The 20,860-nt window shown below is 43.9% G+C and overlaps 1 protein-coding gene across 5 annotated transcripts in view; it reads left to right on the forward strand.

The window, feature by feature from the left end:
• Window positions 1-20,860, forward strand: part of tmcc1a (transmembrane and coiled-coil domain family 1a) — a 57,957-nt gene that overhangs the window by 14,088 nt on the left and 23,009 nt on the right. Inside the window, exons 1-3 of one of the 5 annotated variants that reach the window (XM_058052630.1) lie at window positions 5,783-5,873; window positions 13,563-13,621; window positions 13,907-14,286. In XM_058052630.1, coding sequence (XP_057908613.1) covers window positions 14,032-14,286 — 255 coding nt within the window. In that variant the 5' untranslated portion in view covers window positions 5,783-5,873; window positions 13,563-13,621; window positions 13,907-14,031. The other 4 variants (XM_058052633.1, XM_058052631.1, XM_058052634.1 and 1 more) reach the window with 4 other exon arrangements.

Here is a 20,860-nt window from a genome sequence, read left to right on the forward strand (position 1 = left end):
ATTGGTTGCCAACCAGTGTACCGTCAAGAACGTGGTCTGGAAACCAAGATGCAGAGGCAAGACTTTGCAACAAAATTTATATATTTATTAAACAAAGTGTGTCCACTCAGGGAAAAAGTACTTAAATCTACACAAGTTCAAGAGCAAAAAATCCGAAACCCCAAAACACTGTAGTAAAAGGTTGAAAACGAAAAACACAGATGACTAAAGATCAGCGGACAAAAAGTACAACAGAGGATCACCAAAAAACGAAGAGTTAAAAACCATTTAGCAAGGGAACAGAGAGAACATACGTGCAGCATGAGCTACCTGTGGCGGCTTCAGGGACAATCTGGCGTTGTGCTGGACAGTGAGTGCAGCTTAAGTAGTCCACGAGATAATAAAACACGGGTGTGTGTAGGAGCGTCCCGTCAGGGTGCACTGCAAGAAAAAGGCAGCATGGCGACAACAAAGATTATGACAGTACCTCCCCCCACCCCCTCTTATAAGGTGCCATCTTGCAGCTTACCTGATTTACCAGGATGGACAGAGTGGAAGTTGCGAATGAGATTGGGGTGGAGGATACAGGAGCAGGATACCCAAGGGCGCTCCTCGGCTCCATATCCCTCCCAATCAACCAGGTACTGCACCCCGCTACCTTGACTTCTCACGTCTAAAATCACCTTCACTGTGTAGGCAGGTGGCTCAGCCGGAGGTTGTGTCAGGTTTGACACATGAAATGTGGAAAATTGGGTGTACCTTAAGTGACGGCGGAATCTTGAGCTTGATGGAGATAGGGCTGATGATGGAGTTGATGACGGAAGGTCCCACGAATCTAAGTGCCAACTTCCGGATGGAGACTGCCGGCGGTAAATCACAGGACGATAGCCACAACTCCTGGCCGACTTTGTACTCCGGTCCCGGGATTCGGTGGCGATCTGCCACCCTCCGATTCTGGACATTGGGCTGATGATGGAGTTGATGACGGGAGGTCCCACGAATCTAGATGCCAACTTCCTGATGGAGACTGCCGGCGGTAAATCCCAAGATGATAGCTACAACTTCTGGCCAACTTTGTACTCAGGTTCCGGGACTCTGTGGCGATCTGCCACCCTCAGATTCTGGACATAGGGCTGATGATGGAGTTGATGACGGAAGTTCCCACAAATCTAGATGCCAACTTCCTGATGGAGACTGCCGGCGGTAAATCCCAGGACGACTCCCACAATCCCACAACTCCTGGCCAACTTTGTACTCAGGTTCCGGGACTCTGTGGCGATCTGCCACCCTCAGATTCTGGACATAGGGCTGATGATGGAGTTGATGACGGAAGGTCCCACGAATCTAGATGCCAACTTCCTGATGGAGACTGCCGGCGGTAAATCCCAGGACGATAGCCACAACTCCTGGCCAACTTTGTACTCAGGTTCCGGGATTCGGTGGTGATCTGCCACCCTCTGATTCTGGAGATAGGGCTCATGATGGAGTTGATGATGGAAGGTCCCACGAATCTAGGTGCCAACTTCCTAATGGAGACTGCCGGCAGTCAATCCCAGGACGACTCCCACAATCCCACAACTCCTGGCCAACTTTGTACTCAGGCTCCGGGATTCGGTGGCGATCTACCACCCTCTGATTCTGGACAGCCGAGTGTCTGCCCTTTGAAGGTATGCCTGGACAGCGGGCACTGCCCTTTCTTAGGCTGGAAGACAGTGGCGGTTGGTAGCTGAATGCCGCTTTGAATGGGGGCATACCTGGTACCTGAACCAAGCGGAAGGGTGCCGGTGGTGGACGCAACATAGTGTAGCCTCCAAGTCCTGATTTGCCTGCTGTGTCTGGCCGTTCGTCTGTTGGTGGTACCTCGACGGCGCCGCTAGCACCTTGCAAAATTCTCTCCATATTTGTGACAGTGGGGGCGGGGGACCACTGTCTCACACAATGTCCATAGGAATGTGATCAACAATGTTGAGAATGACATTGTTACCGTTGCGTACAGGAAGTCTGGTGATAAAATCGAGAGCGATATCGGACCAGGGGTGGGGACGGACCATCAGTCACTGAAAAAAAACAGCAAGGCGACGATGTGAGGGCTTGCTCCTGGCGCAAAGCATAATAGGCCCCTTTTAAATAATGGTATTGTAGCGACCTAGCATATATCTATAGTGTTTTACTTTATTTTTGTTAGCGATGGCTACATATGCTAGCTCATACTCTTTTAACTTTGATTGTAAAATATGTAAAGCGCAATCTTTAATGTTGTCCTTTGAAGAAAAAACAAGCATATTGCCTGAGGAGTGCATTTTAGTCCATATTTCTTTCTCTATAGTTAATAAGTAAACAATTGACCTCTGCATTTAAAAATACCCAGGACGTTTGAATGCAATTGTGCATGACACCAGCAATACACCAAAGGAGTACTCATCACAGTGAAGGACCCGAGACACTGCAGGTGAAACTAGATGTTATTGAAATGGGATTCAAAGTCAACGCAAGATGTCAAATCAAACATATTTTTCGTCATTCTACAGGTATATCTAGTGGAAATTAACTTGGGGGGGGTTACATAGTCCTTGACCCAACAGCTCATTGTGCTGCTGTACTTCCCAGTGAAAGATAAGCCAAGCATGTGGCCTAATTAGCAAGCTGAACACAGCGTAGACGAAGCAACACTTGACCTTATCAACTCCTGAGCGATAGTTGCATGCTTGGACTTTAGAGTGTATGCATTTATTCTAATAAGGTGAGAATATTTTCATTATTGAAAACCAGGACACTCAACTCAAACTCGAAGTTTGCTAAGTTCAATTAGGGATGCCCCCGATCACGTTTTTTTTTTTTCTGTCGACCGCGATCATCCGTGAGTGAAATCGGCCGATAGCAATACTGATCACATAGATTGTGGAAATTCATTTTCTAACGCTTTTTCCTCACGACGGTCGCGGGGGGGAGGGGGGGGGGGTGCTGGAGCCTATCCCAGCTGTCTTCGGGCGAGAGGCGGGGTACACCCTGGACTGGTGGCCAGCCAATCACAGGGCACATATAGACAAACAAGTATAAAAAGGGTGTGGCAAATGAGGAAAAGGTTGCACACATCTCCTGTAGAGCCGCCCAATTAGGGAACCCCGGAATCTAAACCATAAACAGCAGAGGCACTTAAGAGATTTATTAACTTTAATTACTGCTTATTAAAGCTTATCACAAGCACCTTGATATAAAGCAGGGGTCTCAAACACGCGGCCCGCGGGCCAAATGTGGCCCGCAGGACACTAGTTTGAGGCCCCCGCCTTGATATGAAAGTTTAATGTCAGTGCGGCCCGCGCAAGTTTGATATGGATGCTGTATGGTATCATGTACCCAGAAAAAATTATTACGTTTGATTCATGTTCATGTTAAAGGTTAAATAACTGTTAATAGTTATCCTCCCTATCCGTGTGGAAGTGGTAGGTTTTTGGCTATTTAAGTTGAAAGGAAATAACTTGAAGGCTACCGTTTAGGTCGCTAGCTCTCTAGTTTGCGAGTTAGCATGTGTCTCAAGACCCTGCAGTTGCGCAATATGTTGTAAATAAAAAGAGTATAAATGTGACTATAGTCGTGTTTTGTCATGTCTACAGGGCTCTAATAATGCTTTGTTCATTTTAATCTGAAAAAAAATAATTTGTCTACCCACCAACTATATGTGCTTTCTTAAGTTTTTATTATTATTATTATTATTATATTTATTTATTTATTACTGATTGATTTTCTTTATTCTTGATTTGTTTATTTATTTTTCATCTTATTTTGTGTAGAAAAATAAAAATTAAGATATTTGAGAACAGTGGAATGTTTTATCAGAGCTTTTCTTGTAGAAAATCGGAACCAAAGCAAAGTTTATTAATTTTTCTGTTTTTAATAAATGCGTTTTTTTTTTGTTTTTTTTTGGAAAACCTGATGCGGCCCAGTCTCCAGACCCTAGCTCCAGTGGCCCCCAAGTAAATTGAGTTTGAGACCCCTGATATAAAGTGTTCCCAAATACGGAAGCATTCACTTAAGCCTAAGCCTTCTTGTCATAAGACTCTTTGCCAGCAACTGATCAAGAAGAAAAACACTAAATATGACCAGAAAAGTGAGTACAATGTTGTGAAAAGCTCACATTCAAAAATGGAGTCACGTCTCCATGTGGGGAATCTCAAAGAAAAGGATACAATCCCTCAATCCGCAGGCATTCCCTTGTGGGCCCTGCAGCTGGGCCCTCAGCAGACCCAGGATCGATGCCTGCCTACTATCCTCCACTCCCATGTTCTGAACCCTTCATTAGCAGCCAGGCCTGCTGCTGTGAAGGCTCTAATTGGCAAGGGCTACTGAGAGCCGACATCCTCATCCGCAGTGCATTCAGTGAAAGGGTCGCTGGCATCAGCCGCTCATACTAATTTTTTCCATTATCCTTTGCTCTCGGAAAAAAAAAAAAGCAGCCTACCTGGTGTTTGCGTGCTTTTGATATTATATTTCTGTATATCGATGCTGCGTTTGGTTACTCTGGCTAATGCGCGTATGCACAGGCTTTTTTTGTGTAACACTTGTTGACAGCTCACTTTCTGGACATGTTAGCGTGCTAATGTTTTCAATTCCGCAGGATGTTTTTCCACGTGAACTTCTTGTTGTCCGCTCTGACGCACTCACCGTGAGCTTCCAAAAACAGAGTTTCAGACACAAATAACTGATCTGTGTCTTTCCCATCAGAGATGTCTTAGTTTCCACTCAATTCTGAATCCTACTTGATGTCATTTTGTTCTAATTAATATCATTGGGCGTTTTGATTAAGCAATCAAACCGATTTTCACCGTGGCGATAATAATTTGAAGGGTCAATTACAATCTGTATGAGTCTAATTGGGGCTATGATTTCTAGACAGGAAGTGCAAAGTGGATAAGAAATGTCAGACAGCCAAACTATCAAAATTGATTTTCATAACTTTGACACTATTTTCTGACTAATAGCCCTTGCATTTCAGATAAACACACATTTACATTCAATTATGTGGTGTCAATGTTTACAATCTGAATCTCACACAGAGTTGAATAATTACAAATGATGACATAAGATTCTTAGCAGAGCAGGTAATTAAAAAAAGAAAAAAATGGCAAAATTTTTTCAACATGTTTAAAGTTGTTACAGATGTTATCTCAGCTCATTTCATTAATCTATTATGATATTCATGTGATTGTAATAAGAAGGTTTATATAGATAACTAAATATTAAATTCAATTAAAATATTTTCTTCAATAATTCTCAATAGTATTTCAATTCAGGGGAAGCATGGAAAAAATATTTCAGTAGGGGCTGAGAGAAAATGTTGCAAGTCAAAAGCAGTAGATAGTCGAACCAGCATGTCTGCACCAATGCTTCCATCCAGTGGTCAAATGAGAAATAATGTCATTTGCTGGTATAGAAACAGTAGTTGTTCCATGTCGCCCCCTGCAGTTTAATTTAAAAGGTTGTTTTGATTGATTTTGTACACAGGGTTTACTTCATAAAAAATATGATATATTGGTGTTCCTCTACTAAACCTAGCTGAATGGCTTTCACACATAATGGTTATATTGTTATTGTTTAATTACCTACATGCTGAATATAATAATAATAATAATAATGTTGCTTGTTAATCCTTAGTAACACTGTAAAAGAGGACAAATATTAAAAAATATTTTAATTTTATCATTTGCAGTTATTCATTACAATGAAGATGGCATAAATTTGCTGAACGAAGTGAGCCCTCTTACCAAGCCATTTCTCTTTACGTTCTACGTAATGACGTCAGAGCACTATGGGCGGGCGGACCGAGTAGCGGACGCACAGTAGAGCATAGGTGCTTCTAGCTGGACGTCACCCCCAACACTTTTTTTTAAACAACCCACGTAAGTGTGCATATTAACAGTTTTGGATCGATATATTTCTGGGATATGTGTGCGGGTGAGTGTGTGATGAGCTAGGAAACACAACCAGAAATACCTGCTGTTGATATTTTCTCGTGTTAGCTGCTGTGTGGGCTTAAACTGACTAACGGGACTGTCAACCTGAGAGCGTTAATACTCATCGGTGTTTTCCCACCGACTGTACCGACAGGTCCCGGGGTCACTTAAATTGCTTTATGTGTTGTTATTTTCAACTGTTTTGATCATTCGCTATGTATTTAGACGTGTGTTTTGTAAAAATATATTTGCACTGCATTGACGTGTTTACGTATGAGGTGTTTACTTTCTGTTAGACAAACTCCTGAAGTCAATGAAACTGCCATAGTGAACATGTTTATGTCGAGTTAGCTCATATCCTTTGCGATTACTGCTTGTTGCCACTATGTGGTGCTAGTGAGGCCGCCTGCACGTGTTCCTATGAATTAAGCTTCACTGTGTTTAAAAAGCCATATGTCATACTGTGGAAGCTTTGGACATTTATATTATTAATGTTTTAATAAAACGGAAAATATAGTGCTAGGTAACATAACATGACTGTTGTGTATTGGGGGGGTTTTGCGCACCCTGTCTGATTCCATCTTTTCATCCCTGACCTGTGAGTGTTTTCTCATGTACAGCACATGTACATTGTACACAGATTGAGGATGTGAATGATCTGCTGTGACGTGAAAACTAACTGAGTCAGTCCAGAGTTGCTCCACTCACGCTTCAGGGCACTATACTAATGCAGCCATTCATGTCTCACTCTGATGGTCAGACCACCACGATGACGCTGCCCTCCACTCCGTCCCCTACTCCTCCTTCTTGTCCTTTTCCCCGCCGCACTCATGTTGTTTTTCCCCCTCCTGGGTCTAATTTGAGTGTATGCATTTATATTGATGTGAGTCTTGTATTTAGAAAAAAATAGACGATCTTCACAATCACATGCAATGAAGATGTGTTTGTTCTATAGAAAAGATCACAAGATGAACATCTTGCTGGGTGTTTGACTGTCAAAGGGTCTAGTTAGCTTCAGGTACTGGACTGTAGATACTGACTTGGATGGCCGGATGACTCTTCTATGGTATGATTACATCTTTATGTCTGATTTTGGATGTGTTGTTATTGCATAATTGCATAACATTATTGCATATAATGCACCAGTCAGCTGTGGTTATGTTTTCAGGCTGGGACCAAAAGCATATGACAACTGGTGGATATGTTTTTATATGGACAAACATGTCATTCATTCATTCATTTTCTACCGCTTTTCCTCACGAGGGTCGCGGGGGGTGCTGGAGCCTATCCCCAGGTTAATCGGCATGTTTTTGGAATGTGGGAGGAAACGGGAGTACCCGGAAAAAACTCACGCATGCACGGGGAGAACATGCAAACTCCTCACAGAGATGACCGAGGGTGGAATTGAACTCGGGTGAGGTCTGCGCGCTAACCACTAGACCGCCGTGCAGCCCATCATCATATATATATACACATACATTCATTCATTCATCCATTTTCTACCGCTTATCCTCATGAGGGTCGTGGGGGTGCTGGAGCCTATCCCAGCTGTCTTCAGGCGAGAGGCGGGGCCAGCCAATCACAGGGCACATATAGACAAACAACCATTCACACTCACATTCATACCTATGGACAATTTGGAGTGGCTAATTAACCTAGCATGTTTTTGGAATGTGGGAGGAAACCGGAGTACCCACGAAAAAACCCACGCATGCACGGGGAGAACATGCAAACTCCACACAGAGATGGCAGAGGGTGGAATTGAACTCGTGTCGCCTAGCTGTGTGGCCTGCACGCTAACCACCGTGCAGCCCTGATATACATTTAAGATGATTTTATCAACACTGCCTGTTGCCATCGTGGTTGAGCAAACTAGCAAGCTACTCCTCCCACAGCGTTGATATAATTTAATGAACCAACTAATTAACATTATGTACTTTAATTACAATGTAGTATGCACAAAGTGAGAAAACTGTGCAGTCTTTGAAAATCAAGGGTCGCCCATCTCCATTGAGCTCCACGGAGCTCCAGTGAAGCTCAGCCTCCCTAGTCCTTCCACAAAAGTGATCCCAAACTTGGAATTCATCCGCTTAGAGGATGAATGTTTTATGGTATCTTTTCTGGTCGTGCAGCTCCATGCACACCATTTCATCGCTGCGGTGATGTGAAGCAGAAGTGACGACCGACTGTGGGTCCCGTCACATTACACAGAACCAGGCTCTACCGGTACTGAAGCACCTTTGTTTAAGAGACAGCAACCTAATGAATCATTCACCATGCGCGGAGGCAGGTTCGCGTTGACTGCGTCTTCGCTCAGACTCTAACGTCTCATGACTTCAGGGCCCGAGTCTGCACTCAAAGGACAACGGCAATCATCTAGAAGAGCATTCGATACACGTCGAAGTGGTGACCATGTGAACCCGAGAGGTGTTTAACAGTTGGAAGAAGGTTGGCCGACGGCTCATATTCCATCGTCAACTGTCAACAAGCCGGGAAGCACCTACACTCCATCTGAAATCCCATACCGGAGATGGCACGAAAGGCGCACGCGGATGGAATTGGAAGGGGAATGTATGACGGGGTGGCGGGGGGGCACAATACGCTTTAGGTGGCTGAAGTCTGCAACTTCACGGGCTTGCAAATCTATGGACAGCAATCTGCGGAATCATGTCATTATTTGGAATCAGCGACTTCGCTGCCGTTAAAAAATCAAAAGTGGCTAAAGTATTAGACATTCCTGCAAGAATTGACATTTTGCAGTGTTGGGAGGGCTGCACGGTGCATGCGTGGGTTTTTTCCCGGGTACTCCGGTTTCCTCCCACATTCCTAAAACATGCTAGGTTAATTAGCCACTCCAAATTGTCCATAGGTATGAATGTGAGTGTGAATGGTTGCTTGTCTATATGTGCCCTGTGATTGGCTGGCTGGCGACCAGTCCAGGGTGTACCCCGCCTCTCGCCCGAAGACAGCTGGGATAGGCTCCAGCACGCCCGCGACCCTCGTGAGGATAAGCGGTAGAAAACGAATGAATGAATGTATGTCAAAGAACAGCAGTCGCCATTGCTTCAAGCCCATCAAACACCTTTATAGATGAACTAGAACATTGTGAGGCAGCTGGTACTCTATTAGGCTCAACATCAGTGACCTCTGACCTCTTGACAATCCAGATTTCCATGTAAAGTCATGATCTATGTAGGAAAACATAAAACTTTATTTAAGATTCTCATGTGATGCCACAAAAATGAGATGATATCATTATGGCGGTCTTTTCATTTTACATGAGGCAAGTTCGGGCAAGTAGTTCTCACCTTAAGGATTCCCCATGGGCAATGTAGAGCCCTGACCAGTACCAGTACCAGTACCAGTACCAGTACCAACCGCATTGTTTTGTGGACAAACACTGAGTAATTGTTGTAGTTTTCATGCCGGGATTCTACCCAAACTAAACCCAAACAAGATACACTGCGTGTTTACAGTCGCCCTTTCACGGAGGTACGACTTCTGTGATTGTGTACCCCGTCTCGTTTGTCTTTGTTCCTGGAAAAAGCGAGTATTGGTCATCTGGATAGTTTGTACTCGCACAATGGGACATTCATGGCGCCCGCCTCTGTCAGGGAAGTACCTTTCATTCAGCTATTCATTCAGACACACTCGCAGAGAACGGGCTGAACCTGACACAGCCGGGGTGAAACCACACGGAGGGCTGCCGCCTCCGTCACCCCCCATTCTTGACGCTCCCGGTCACTTTCCTCTCTCTCTCTCTCGCTCTCTCTCGCTCTCTCTCTCTCTCCATCTGATACAAAGAGCTGCATCTCTTATCACACTTTTTGCAGCGTGCTGAAGTCATCTCCTCCGCTGTCACAACCGACACAGCTATGCTATTCTTTGCTCTTCCAGGCCCACTAACACACACGCGTGTGCACAAACACACACACACACACACATAACCACATGATTGTTCACGTTTCCTGCCTATGCAGTTTTGATGCGGCTGCTGAATGAGATATGGTTCTGTTTCTTTTGGTTGACACACAAATACTTTTACTTTTCCACACTGTTTAATTTATTATCTATGTCCTTAGTTATCATTTTTGTCCATGTGTGTCGCACACACACACACACTCACACACACACACACATGTTTGTGCAGCCTCTTGCATCCAATCACTCCTGCCAGAACTCTCTGGCCTAATTCTCCTCTTATTGACGTGTGTGTGTGTCTGTCAGCAAAAGTGGCGTTGCACAAAGCGATCTGTCTGTGGGGAGAACAAAGAGAGGTTTACTCCTCACAAACGCTCAGATCCTTCTGGAACATCGGGATAGTTTAAACAGCGCATGCAAACTAAGACCACGTTACTTTTTACAGTGCTGATGCAAACAACATCCAAATTTGCAGAATGACTGTTGTAACCAGGTAACGATACATCGGCCAATATATCTAAAAAAGAGCACTGATATATACACAGGATGCAGTATATGCTGTACACGAAGATGAATTCTTCTAATACCCAAAATACCATTCAACGATTCAAGAAGCAGAAGACTACCAAATGATAATAAGGAAGTTTAATTAGCAACATAAGGACGTGACTCTGTTATTTACTTTTAGGCTTTGCTGGTGCTGGAGGCCAACTACTGAACATGTGGAATCTAACATAACATAACACCCCCACCACACTTTACTCTTCCCGTCTACTTGTCTAATAAAAATATATCAATTGAGTGTATTTTGCTCACAGCACAGTTTGATATAATACTTGAGCATTTTTTAATAATAACAAGTGGCTGCATTGGGCTGAATGATAATAACATGATAATGTCAGGTGCTTTTCAACTAATATATGATGTGTATATAAAAGACAACATCAAATGCGCTTCCCCTGCGCCCTGAGTAGACCAGGTCGGAGCTGGCGAGTTTTCTCCTCATCTTTTGCGCGCTGTTTTGTCACAAAATTATCACTGCGCCAAGCTGAAAATGTGGACTCCTTCCCTGGTGCGCTGCGCTTCACCTGCGCCCCGAGTAGACCAGGTCGGAGCTGGCGAGTTTTCTCCTCATCTTTGGCGTGCTGTTTTGTCACAAAATTATCACTGCGCCAAGCTGAAAATGTGGACTCCTCCCCTGGTGCGCTGCGCTTCGCCTGCACCCCGCCTACGCCCCGAGTAGACCAGGTCGGAGCTGGTGAGCTTTCTCCTCCCCTTTAGCGCGTTGTTTTGTCATAAAATTTTGACTGCGCCAAGCTGAAAATGTGGACTCCTCCCCTGGTGCGCTGCGCTTCGCCTACGCCCCGAGTACACCACGTCGGAGCTGGCGAGCTTTCTCCTCACCTTTTGGTGCGCTGTTTTGTCACAAAATTATCACTGCGCCAAGCTGAAAATGTGGACTCTTCCCCTGGTGCGCTTCGCCTGCGCCCCGAGTAGACCAGGTCGGAGCTGGCGAGCTTTCTCCTCACCTTTTGGCGGGCTGTTTTGTCACAAAATTATCACTGCGCCAAGCTGAAAATGTGGACTCTTCCCCTGATGCGCTGCGCTTCGTCTGCACCCCGAGTAGACCAGGTCGGAGCTGGCGAGCTTTCTCCTCACCTTTTGGCGGGCTGTTTTGTCACAAAATTATCACTGCGCCAAGCTGAAAATGTGGACTCCTCCCCTGGTGCGCTTCGCCTGCGCCCCGAGTAGACCAGGTCGGAGCTGGCGAGCTTTCTCCTCACCTTTTGGCGGGCTGTTTTGTCGCAAAATTATCACTGCGCCAAGCTGAAAATGTGGACTCCTCCCCCGGTGTGCTGCGCTTCGCCTGCGCCTCGAGTAGACCAGGTCAGAGCTGGCGAGCTTTCTCCTCACCTTTGGTGCTCTGTTTTGTCACAAAATTATCACTGCGCCAAGCTGAAAATGTGGACTCCTCCCCTGGTGCGCTGCGCTGCGATGTGCTGCGCCCATCTCGGCACAGTCTAGTTCACCAAATTGGCTGCGCACAGAGGTACACTGCGCCATGCTCTGCCACCCTGCGCCACGGAATTAGAGCCCAAAATGTCTATTTGAGCTTACGTCATTCCCTTTTGTCTCGCTTAAAATAATCATGTTTGTTTAATAATGATAATGGATGTGATGCTTGAGTGCCGCTTTTTAAAATGAGTATAAGCTGCTCATTGCAATAATCCAGTCTGTTATTTACTCTACTCTATTGTCTGTCTGCATGGAGGTCGCTCAAATGAAGCAATGACTGAATGCCAGGTATGTCAGCTAAGATGCTCCACCCCGTTGAGTTTTAATAGCTTTCATAAAATACAAATCTTTCTGAGATTTAATGTCGCTTGATGAGGTGCGCCAAAGCTCTGCTGCTTTGGCGCCATCGCCGTCATTCAGACGGCCGGAGACAATGATGGCAGCTATAGATGGTCGGCAGCTCACTATGCATGCGTTTGTGTGCATGTAGCGGCATTAGCCAGCTTGACATGTTTCCAAAAGGGGCCTTTGTCCACAGGATTTTTAATCAGTCACCTTTTCACTGTGATGTTTTCATGAGAAACATGCTGACTTACCAAGCCTGCTGTTTGTTGCTGATGATCACAGACAAATTTCCACACAAACTTCACGGTTCGATATGTAGCTTGGTTTAATATAATATTTAATATTTTTTTCACTACATGAAATAGCTTGTGCTGTGACTTTATTAGTTGCAGATTTTTTTTTGTTTGAATTAAAAAAATAAACATAAATAGTAGTATGGTCATTGATTGGCTGCAATGAAAACTACATTTTTTTTTTACTTTAGCGTGAGCAGAATGAACCAAAGAGTTAAAAAAAAAAGTTCAACTTTTTATCATTGTCGCCCAGACGAGGACCAGTCAGCGGGAGTTTCATTGATTGACAGGATGCTAATCAGTACGCTAGACTTGCCGTGTCATTTTCCCGGAGCTACTTTGTATTTGACATTTCTAAAAAAAAGAGAATATAGAGATATAAAGAAAAAAAACAGGAAGTTAAATTAGTTGGCCCCAGAGTACCGAATTATAAGGCACAGGCACAGTCTCAATCACGGGGTCCATTTCTGTAGTATTATATTATATATATTATTATTATTATATATTATTATATATTTCTGAAGTATTATAGGGCGCATGCTAAAACAAAACAAAGGCAATGGAAGCGAAACAGTGAGTTCAAACAATACATTCACTGTATTTTGATTAAAAACCATCCCGCCCATCCATACATTTTCTATACCGCTTATCCTCACGAGGGTCGCGGGCATGCTGGAGCCTATCCCAGCTGTCTTTGGGTGAGTTGTAGGGCACATATAGACAAACAACCATTCACACTCACATTCATACCTATGGACAATTTGGAGTCGCCAATTAACCTAGCATGTTTTTGGAATGTGGGAGGAAACCCGGAGTACCCGGAGAAAACCCACGCATGCACGGGGAGAACATGCAAACTCCACACAGAGATGGCCGAGGGTGGAATTGAACCCTGGTCTCCTAGCCGTGAGGTCTGCACGCTACCCACTCGACCGCCGTGCCGCCCCAACATATTTTGATGAATTAATTTGAAATTAACTATCATTAATATTAATAAAATGTGTGAAAATTTGACATCCCTAATATAGACGTTCATAGTTGTCTTTGCTGTCTGTTTTAGGTGAGCCATCAGAGTGTGGTTGGTCCTTGACTGTTGTGAGGCTGACAGTTGGACTCATGGTAGGTTTTGAAAAAAATATTTAATTTTTTGTAGAAATGTGATGTAACCCCCTTCCTCCTTTTATTTGCTGATGAGACAGTGGTCCGTTTGAATATAGCTTTATTTACACTGACATCCAGTATGTGTCAGGTGCCCTATGACATAACAACAAAAGTGGCATTTTCAGTCTCAGTTGTATTTTATGATATCTGAATTTATATTTCTGAGCCCTCTCAACCCTCCATCATTCCTCAGACACACCGTTCTCTTTTCTTGTTCTTCCCCCTCCTCATCTTTCTCTGTAGTTTCAGCAGGTGACCCCTCGTCCTCTGCCTCTGAGGGCTCCTCATGGCCCTGCCTTTCTGACTTTGACCACGCCGCTGCTTCCGTGGATCCTTGTGCAGCCAGCCAGGGTTCTGCCGCTGCGGGCATGATGAGGCGTGGGACAAGCCTCCAGAGTCGACGTACAAAGGGGTCGGGATCCGGGAGTGGCGATCGTGATCCTCTCCTGAAAGGCAGCCCACAGGTCCTGCATCGCCGCTACACGCACGACCCGCAGCTGCATGTCAGCCGCCCGCGATCCTCCTCTGCCACTGATACCGCGCCCGGTAACCCCGCCCCCGGGTGCACGGGAGGTGATGCTGTGCCGTCATCGGGTCACCAGTCCACGGATGAGACGGACAGGGTGAGTAAACATGTTAATGTTTATTTTTGGACCACGGAGCTGTCAGTCCAAAAGTCACGTTTTAGCACGTAATTCCTTCTGTAGGATCCCTGAAATATAAACACTAGTATACACAAACTCATATTACATGTGTTCTCACATTTTGTACACAGTAACAGCATTGAAAACAATTAGTAGTTGTTAATAAGATAAAATTAAAAAATTAAAAAAAAACATAAACATAAGTCAAGCACAAATACTTCATATTCTGGCCCAATATGACAACATTTATATAGTATTTACTTTTTACTGTTGTAACATTTTTTTGACAGTATTGTTTAATATAGATAATAACAATACATTATTTAATACATATTCTATTGTAGGGCTGCACGGCGGAATAGTGGTTAGCGCGCAGACCTCACAGCTAGGAGCACGCGGGTTCAGTTCCACCCTTGACGATCTCTGTGTGGAGTTTGCATGTTCTCCCCGTGCGTGCGTGGGTTTTCTCCGGGTACTCCGGTTGCCTCCCACATTCCAAAAACATGCTAGGTTAATTAGCGACTCCAAATTGTCCATAGGTATGAATGTGAGTGTGAATGGTTGTTTGTCTATATGTGCCCTGTGATTGGCTGATGACGGGGGGGAGGTCCAGGGTGTGACTGAAGACAGCTGGGATAGGCTCCAGCACCCCCCCGCAACCCTCGTGAGGATAAACGGCAGAAAATGAATGAATAATAATATATTATTTAATACATATTCTATTGTAATTGTGTGAATGCTGAGAAGCGTTTACATCATCTGGACACTAGAGGGCGCAGTTACACCAATTAAGTTGCTTTGAGTAACAGCGGCCTTGGTTCTTGTGGAGGTTCCTGTGTCCAAACTGTGCATGCACGACCAAGTTGCATGTTTTTACTTTCTCAATTATTTAATTTATGTCGAATTGATGCCCATCCCGGGATGTCACTTTTCCTCAGCTTCCAAAATGAGGCTCGTGTCCGGATGATGTGACACATGTAGTGAAGTATGATGGAGGGAAGTAGGGATGCATTAAGACTCCCGGTCTCCTGTGGTGCTCTCAGTCGTCCGTTATCAGCGCTCCATTCCTGTGCACAGCGCAGCACGGCAACAAAGCAATGTCAGCCAGGTCATCGTCGCGGTCGCCGTGGTTACTGTCAAACTTGCACCTACACCCTGATGTGGTTGCCATAGCAACAGAGCAGACACCCGTGTGGAAATGATTTTACATTCTGTTAGCAGAGGTTGAGGCTGGGGGGTTGGGGTTGGGGTTGGGGGTGGGGGGGTCCATGTCTATATTTTCCAGCATGTCATGACAATGTCAGGACTGCACTTTGTTTTTCTTTCTTTCTCTTCCTCAACAATTTCCTTCCCTTTGCTCCACTTGTTTTTATTTCCTCTTTCAACCTTGTGGTCCCCCCCCACCCCCATTACAGACAGTCAGCTGGAAGCCCACCCCACCCCTTCTCCTCCTCCTCCTCCCCCCGTCATCTCACTGGCAGGAAGCAGGAGGCAACCTTGCCTCAATGGAGATGAGTGCGAACAAGCAGTCTTGTTATCAGCACCGTTTAAGAGGAGGATGTGGTGAGGTGTGTTTCTGTGACTCCAGCGTGTGTACCAAATGAAAAATCATTTATGCACGCGTGTCGGCGTCTGCGGGACTTAGGGGCGGCAAACTGAGCTGTCTTTATCTCTGCTTGCTCTCCCTTTTTTTTCCCATCCCTCTTTCTTCTTCTCACTTGCATTTGCACCGTACACGAACGCAGCGTGGACTTTAAATGTGTGTGCACGTGGATGTCTGGAGAGGACGGGGGCGCCATGTGTGCGCCTCCGATGTGTGATTGCGGGGCGGCCGATGAGGGGTGGTATGTATTTTAGTGGTAAATCAGTGGCGGAGGACTAAAGCAGAGGCTCCAGCTGTGCTCGGGCAAGATGGTTCAGCGCTTCAGTCTTCGTAGACAGCTCTCCAAGGTAAGATTGGCGCCATGACACTTTGCTTTACCTCAACTTTGCTGAGAGCTGTAGTCAAAAAATGCGGTGAAAAATGCACTCAACCTTTAGGTCATTTGATGCATACAGTTAATGAGTAGTTTTCAATGCGTGTTATCTGGAGTTTTGTTAAACTGTAACTTGTGCTGCAGCAAGCATGGCGGCCTATGACATCAGTCGGGGTGGTTGGTGCAGATGTAATTATTAGAATTGTGAGCAATTAGGACTCATCAACTTACTGACTGTATTCATCCCCTGGTAGTAGTTCTGTTAAAGAGCTGTGGGGTTTATTAATTGGTAATGGTAATGGTTTTATTTCATTTGAACATACATCAGATTACAATTGAATGCATCCCATAATCAGTTCCCAGTTCCACATGTCCAAAAGGAGTAGGAAGAAGCAAAGCTTATTAAATCCTACCCCTCCATCTGGTACTTTTACAATCACTGTAAAACTGTTACATTTGTTCACTTCCTGCTTTCCTAATATTGTTTAAGGTTTAAAAAAAATAATAATAATAATTTTAATTTTTTTTTTGTCCCGTACTGAAGTAGGAGGTAGTGATATGATGATATGATATGAGGAGTGATATGAGCATCCAATGCCATAATGTGTACCATAGTGCGTGTCAATATAGTGATATATATAGCACATCATGACTGGTTCAAGACTCTTCATCCTTGTATTTAGCAAACATCAACTGCTTGTATTGTTTCTTGAATTGGCTCATCGTTGTGCATTGTTTGATTTCCTTACTCAATCCATTCCATAGTTTGATTCCACATACTGAAATGCTGTTTCAGTGTAAATATTTCAGTATTTCAGCTAATTGACTATGACCTCCCCAGTCATGTCAAAGGACAACTGTATTTTTGTCATCCACAATCCTCATGTGAGATGTGAACACATATATTTTCTTTTTCCTATGTGTTCGAAAGATATAAAAACAGATAAAACTTATTCTGCCTATAAAGCTATCTGAAAAAGTCTCCAAAAAGCGCCAACAATGCTCCATTTATAATGTGACGTGCATATTAACCATATTAACCAATATTATTATTATCAGTAGTAGTAATAATAACATTGTTACACCACATTACTGGTGCATTGAGGCTTAGCCACCACAGTGAGTATGTACTAGTCCAGGGGTCGGCAACCTTTATTATCAAAAGAGCCATTTTACCCACATGCTTACTAAAGGAAAACAGACAGGAAGCATAAACGTAAGCCAGAGAAGACGAAGTAGAATTAAAAACTCCAATGCTCCTTTTGGGGGCGGGGGGGGGGGTCTGTAGCAGCCAAACACCCCTCCATTCCTTGAGCTCATCCAATCACGAGTCAGAACTCATTCACTTCAATTCATTCAGGGTCTCACAGAAAGTCAGATTTTTTAAAAACTCATTAAAAAAATGCATATTTTTTTCCCATTGAGGTGTTAAAAAAAATACAGGGAGCCACAACAAAGAGGCCGAAGAGCCAAATGCGGCTCTGGAGCCATGGGTTGCTGACCCCTGTACTCGTCGGACCACAGATTTACTCGCAAAACATCAGCGCCACGCTCAGTGTAACGCCTCAGACCACGACCAAAAGATTCCGCCAGTACTGTACCGCCAGTGCGTTGTTTTTTTTTTTTTTTTTTTCTGGTCTCTTTTTATCTGTTTTTATAACTTTCGAACGCACAGATGTGAATGATGAGCAGTATTCCCAAAAGTGCAGTTTTCCATAAAATTCAAATAAATGTTAATACTGTAATATTGCATGCATGGATATATACATGGACACTCAGACTGGAGTACTGTGAAAATATAAGAAGTGTGTAGCCAAAAGGTACAAAATGTAGGAGGGTTAGCTGCTGTGAGATAAAACAGAAACTAAGCCTTAGTGAGTCTTCTCACACTTCAAAATCTTTGTGTGTTAGTGCGTTCGAGTGGCGAAAACTGTTTGTGGAGATAAGGATCTCCTTTAATCACTCTGGCTTCTAATGGCCACCACCTCTTTTTTTAATTTAGTGGGTTGGGTTGGAAAAGCATCTGCTTCCCTCAGGCAAGATCTCATCCCTACCTGTCTTTCTACTCATCCTTTGTCTTCTATTGTCAGTCACTTTGCTTTGATATCCATGTCAGACGGAATATGCTGTCTTACACAGCAGCACCCCTCACCATCCTCAACCAGACTGACCACATCCAGAGAACAGTATTGCGTTTCATGGAGCGGCATGCAAATCACGGTCCTGATGTCCAAATGCCCAAATGGTCTCCTTTCCCTGTTTTCAGTTGCTTAGCACCAACCAGGATGGCTTGACTACATCAGCTAAATGAACAAGATCAGCAGATCACATGCTTAAACTTTGATTTAGTCAATGCATGGCTGTACGGTGGTGGAGTGGTTCACATGCAGGCCTCACAGCTAGGAGACCCGAGTTCAATTCCACCCTCGGCCATCTCTACGGGTACTCCGGTTTCCTCCCACATTCCAAAAACATGCTAGGTTAATTGGCTAACTCCAAATTGTCCATAGGTATGAATGTGAGTGTGAATGGTTGTTTGTCTATATGTGCCCTGTGATTGGCTGGCCACCAGTCCAGCGTGTACCCCGCCTCTCGGGATAGGCTCCAGCACCCCCGGCGACCCACTACTCAATATTGAAGACAGCAAACTTATTTATTACAGTATATCTTCTCAAAGGAAATCAAAATGAAACATGAATATACTACAGTAATCGTTGTACGTGTACAGCTTATATACTGTACATAGCAGTATAGATTTGCTATCCAACAACATTATTTCTGTGGTCTTTAGTGTAAAGCTATTTGAGTCACTGTGGAATCATAATAACCCAACTGAATTGTTGGCTCTGAAAATGGAAGTAGGTCGTGACCCAACAATTCAGTTCTCCTCTACCCTGGGGGACCTGAAAGACAGGCGGACAGGAAGTGATGTCAGGGTTTCAGAGTTGAGTTTCAGCCTTGTGTGGGTAATTGCTGTAAAAGTCAGCCATATTGTTTATTTTTTTAGCAATGATTGTGCCTGTTGTCAGGTAATTGATAGATAATGTACTGTATTGACAGATAATACCTCGTGACCAGTGTAGAATACTATATTTTGTATACTATGACATCTGTGAATGTGTCTTGTGAATACTTCATATTGGTATTTTAGTTCATTTATCGATTGAAAATACTTCGTTTAAGGAGAACAGAACTTTTTTGGGGGGGATTTCATTCACAATCCTTTCCCTTTTCTGTGCATTCTAGTGTGGGAAAACAAGTTAATATAGCTAGCTAGCTAGCAAAAGGGTGACATGAGAAATACCTATTTTGGCACGAAAGCCCTCATAAAAAAAACCTAGAAAAAACCCCAACAGTGTTCCATTTACATAACAATACTACAACAATATTATTATTGTAGCAGCTAACATGAAAAACGATTTTTTTAATTTAATGGACTAACACGGATGGTTTGTTAATCACTAGTCTCAGCCTAGCGCTCAATTTTACTACAAAGATTGTAGTAAAACAAGATCGTCAGAATTTTTTACCTGAGAACTGGAACACGCGTCTTGTGCTGGAAGACACAGCCATCCCAATGAGCGCGTAGACCGTAAGTGTTGTAGCTGCTGTTGTTGACAGAACTCGCATAAATCGGCGTATCAACACGCCAAGAAAAGATGTTTCGGTAGTTTTTTAAATCATCATAATACTGATAGATACTGCAACTATTACATGTTATCATCAAGTGTACAACGTTGTTAAAGGGTTTTTTAACAAAAACTTCATCGTCAAAATAAGTGTATCCCAATGACGGCATTGTAAGCTAGCTCAAATTAACTTGTTTTCTGGTGTTGTAATGCACAGAAAAGGGAAATAAATATGTGTTCATGTTTCACATAAGCATTGTGAATGATGGGCAAAATTAAAAAAAAAAAGTACAGTTCCCCTTTTAAGAAAAAAAAAAGGAACATTTGCTTAAACACGCATGTTTTTGTATTACTGAAAAACCGGGATAGAGTCCGTGTGACTTTAACATAAACATTGCTAAGCTTCCATTTCCTCATCGAGCCACTTGTACATATACGAATTAAAGTCAGACGCCGCGACTTTTAGTTTAATCTTAATCACATATGCGCTTTAACTCTCAAGCACAGCAGACTGCCCTCGGGTCATTGTGAATACCGTCACAGACGCACACAGTCAAACCCTTGTCAAATCCAACGAGTGCGTTTCGATTGATTTGGTCACACAGAAGGACGGACAGAGAGAAGGCCTGTCGACGTTTAACTTAGCCACACTGGAGGTGACCTTGAGCCTGAGGCTAATAGTTTTTTTTTTCTGTATGTCTCTCTGTGTTGACTATTTGTGTGGAGTCGTTCACATCGTTTCTGAGAAACATTTTTCAATGTTCAAGTCAGACCTTACGAACTCATCATCAGCGATCCCGCTAATTAGTTGCGCACTGATCCAACATTCTCTCTGCACAGCAAATCCACGACTTTCCCGCTAATGAAAAGATCCCGTTGGTACTTATGTACAGGGCTGTACAGTGCGGCTAATTTACTTACATACGCACCAAGACATTAGACTCCAAG

This window comes from Doryrhamphus excisus, chromosome 16 (assembly GCF_030265055.1).
Source record: "Doryrhamphus excisus isolate RoL2022-K1 chromosome 16, RoL_Dexc_1.0, whole genome shotgun sequence".
In the NCBI taxonomy this organism is placed as follows: Eukaryota; Metazoa; Chordata; class Actinopteri; order Syngnathiformes; family Syngnathidae; genus Doryrhamphus; species Doryrhamphus excisus.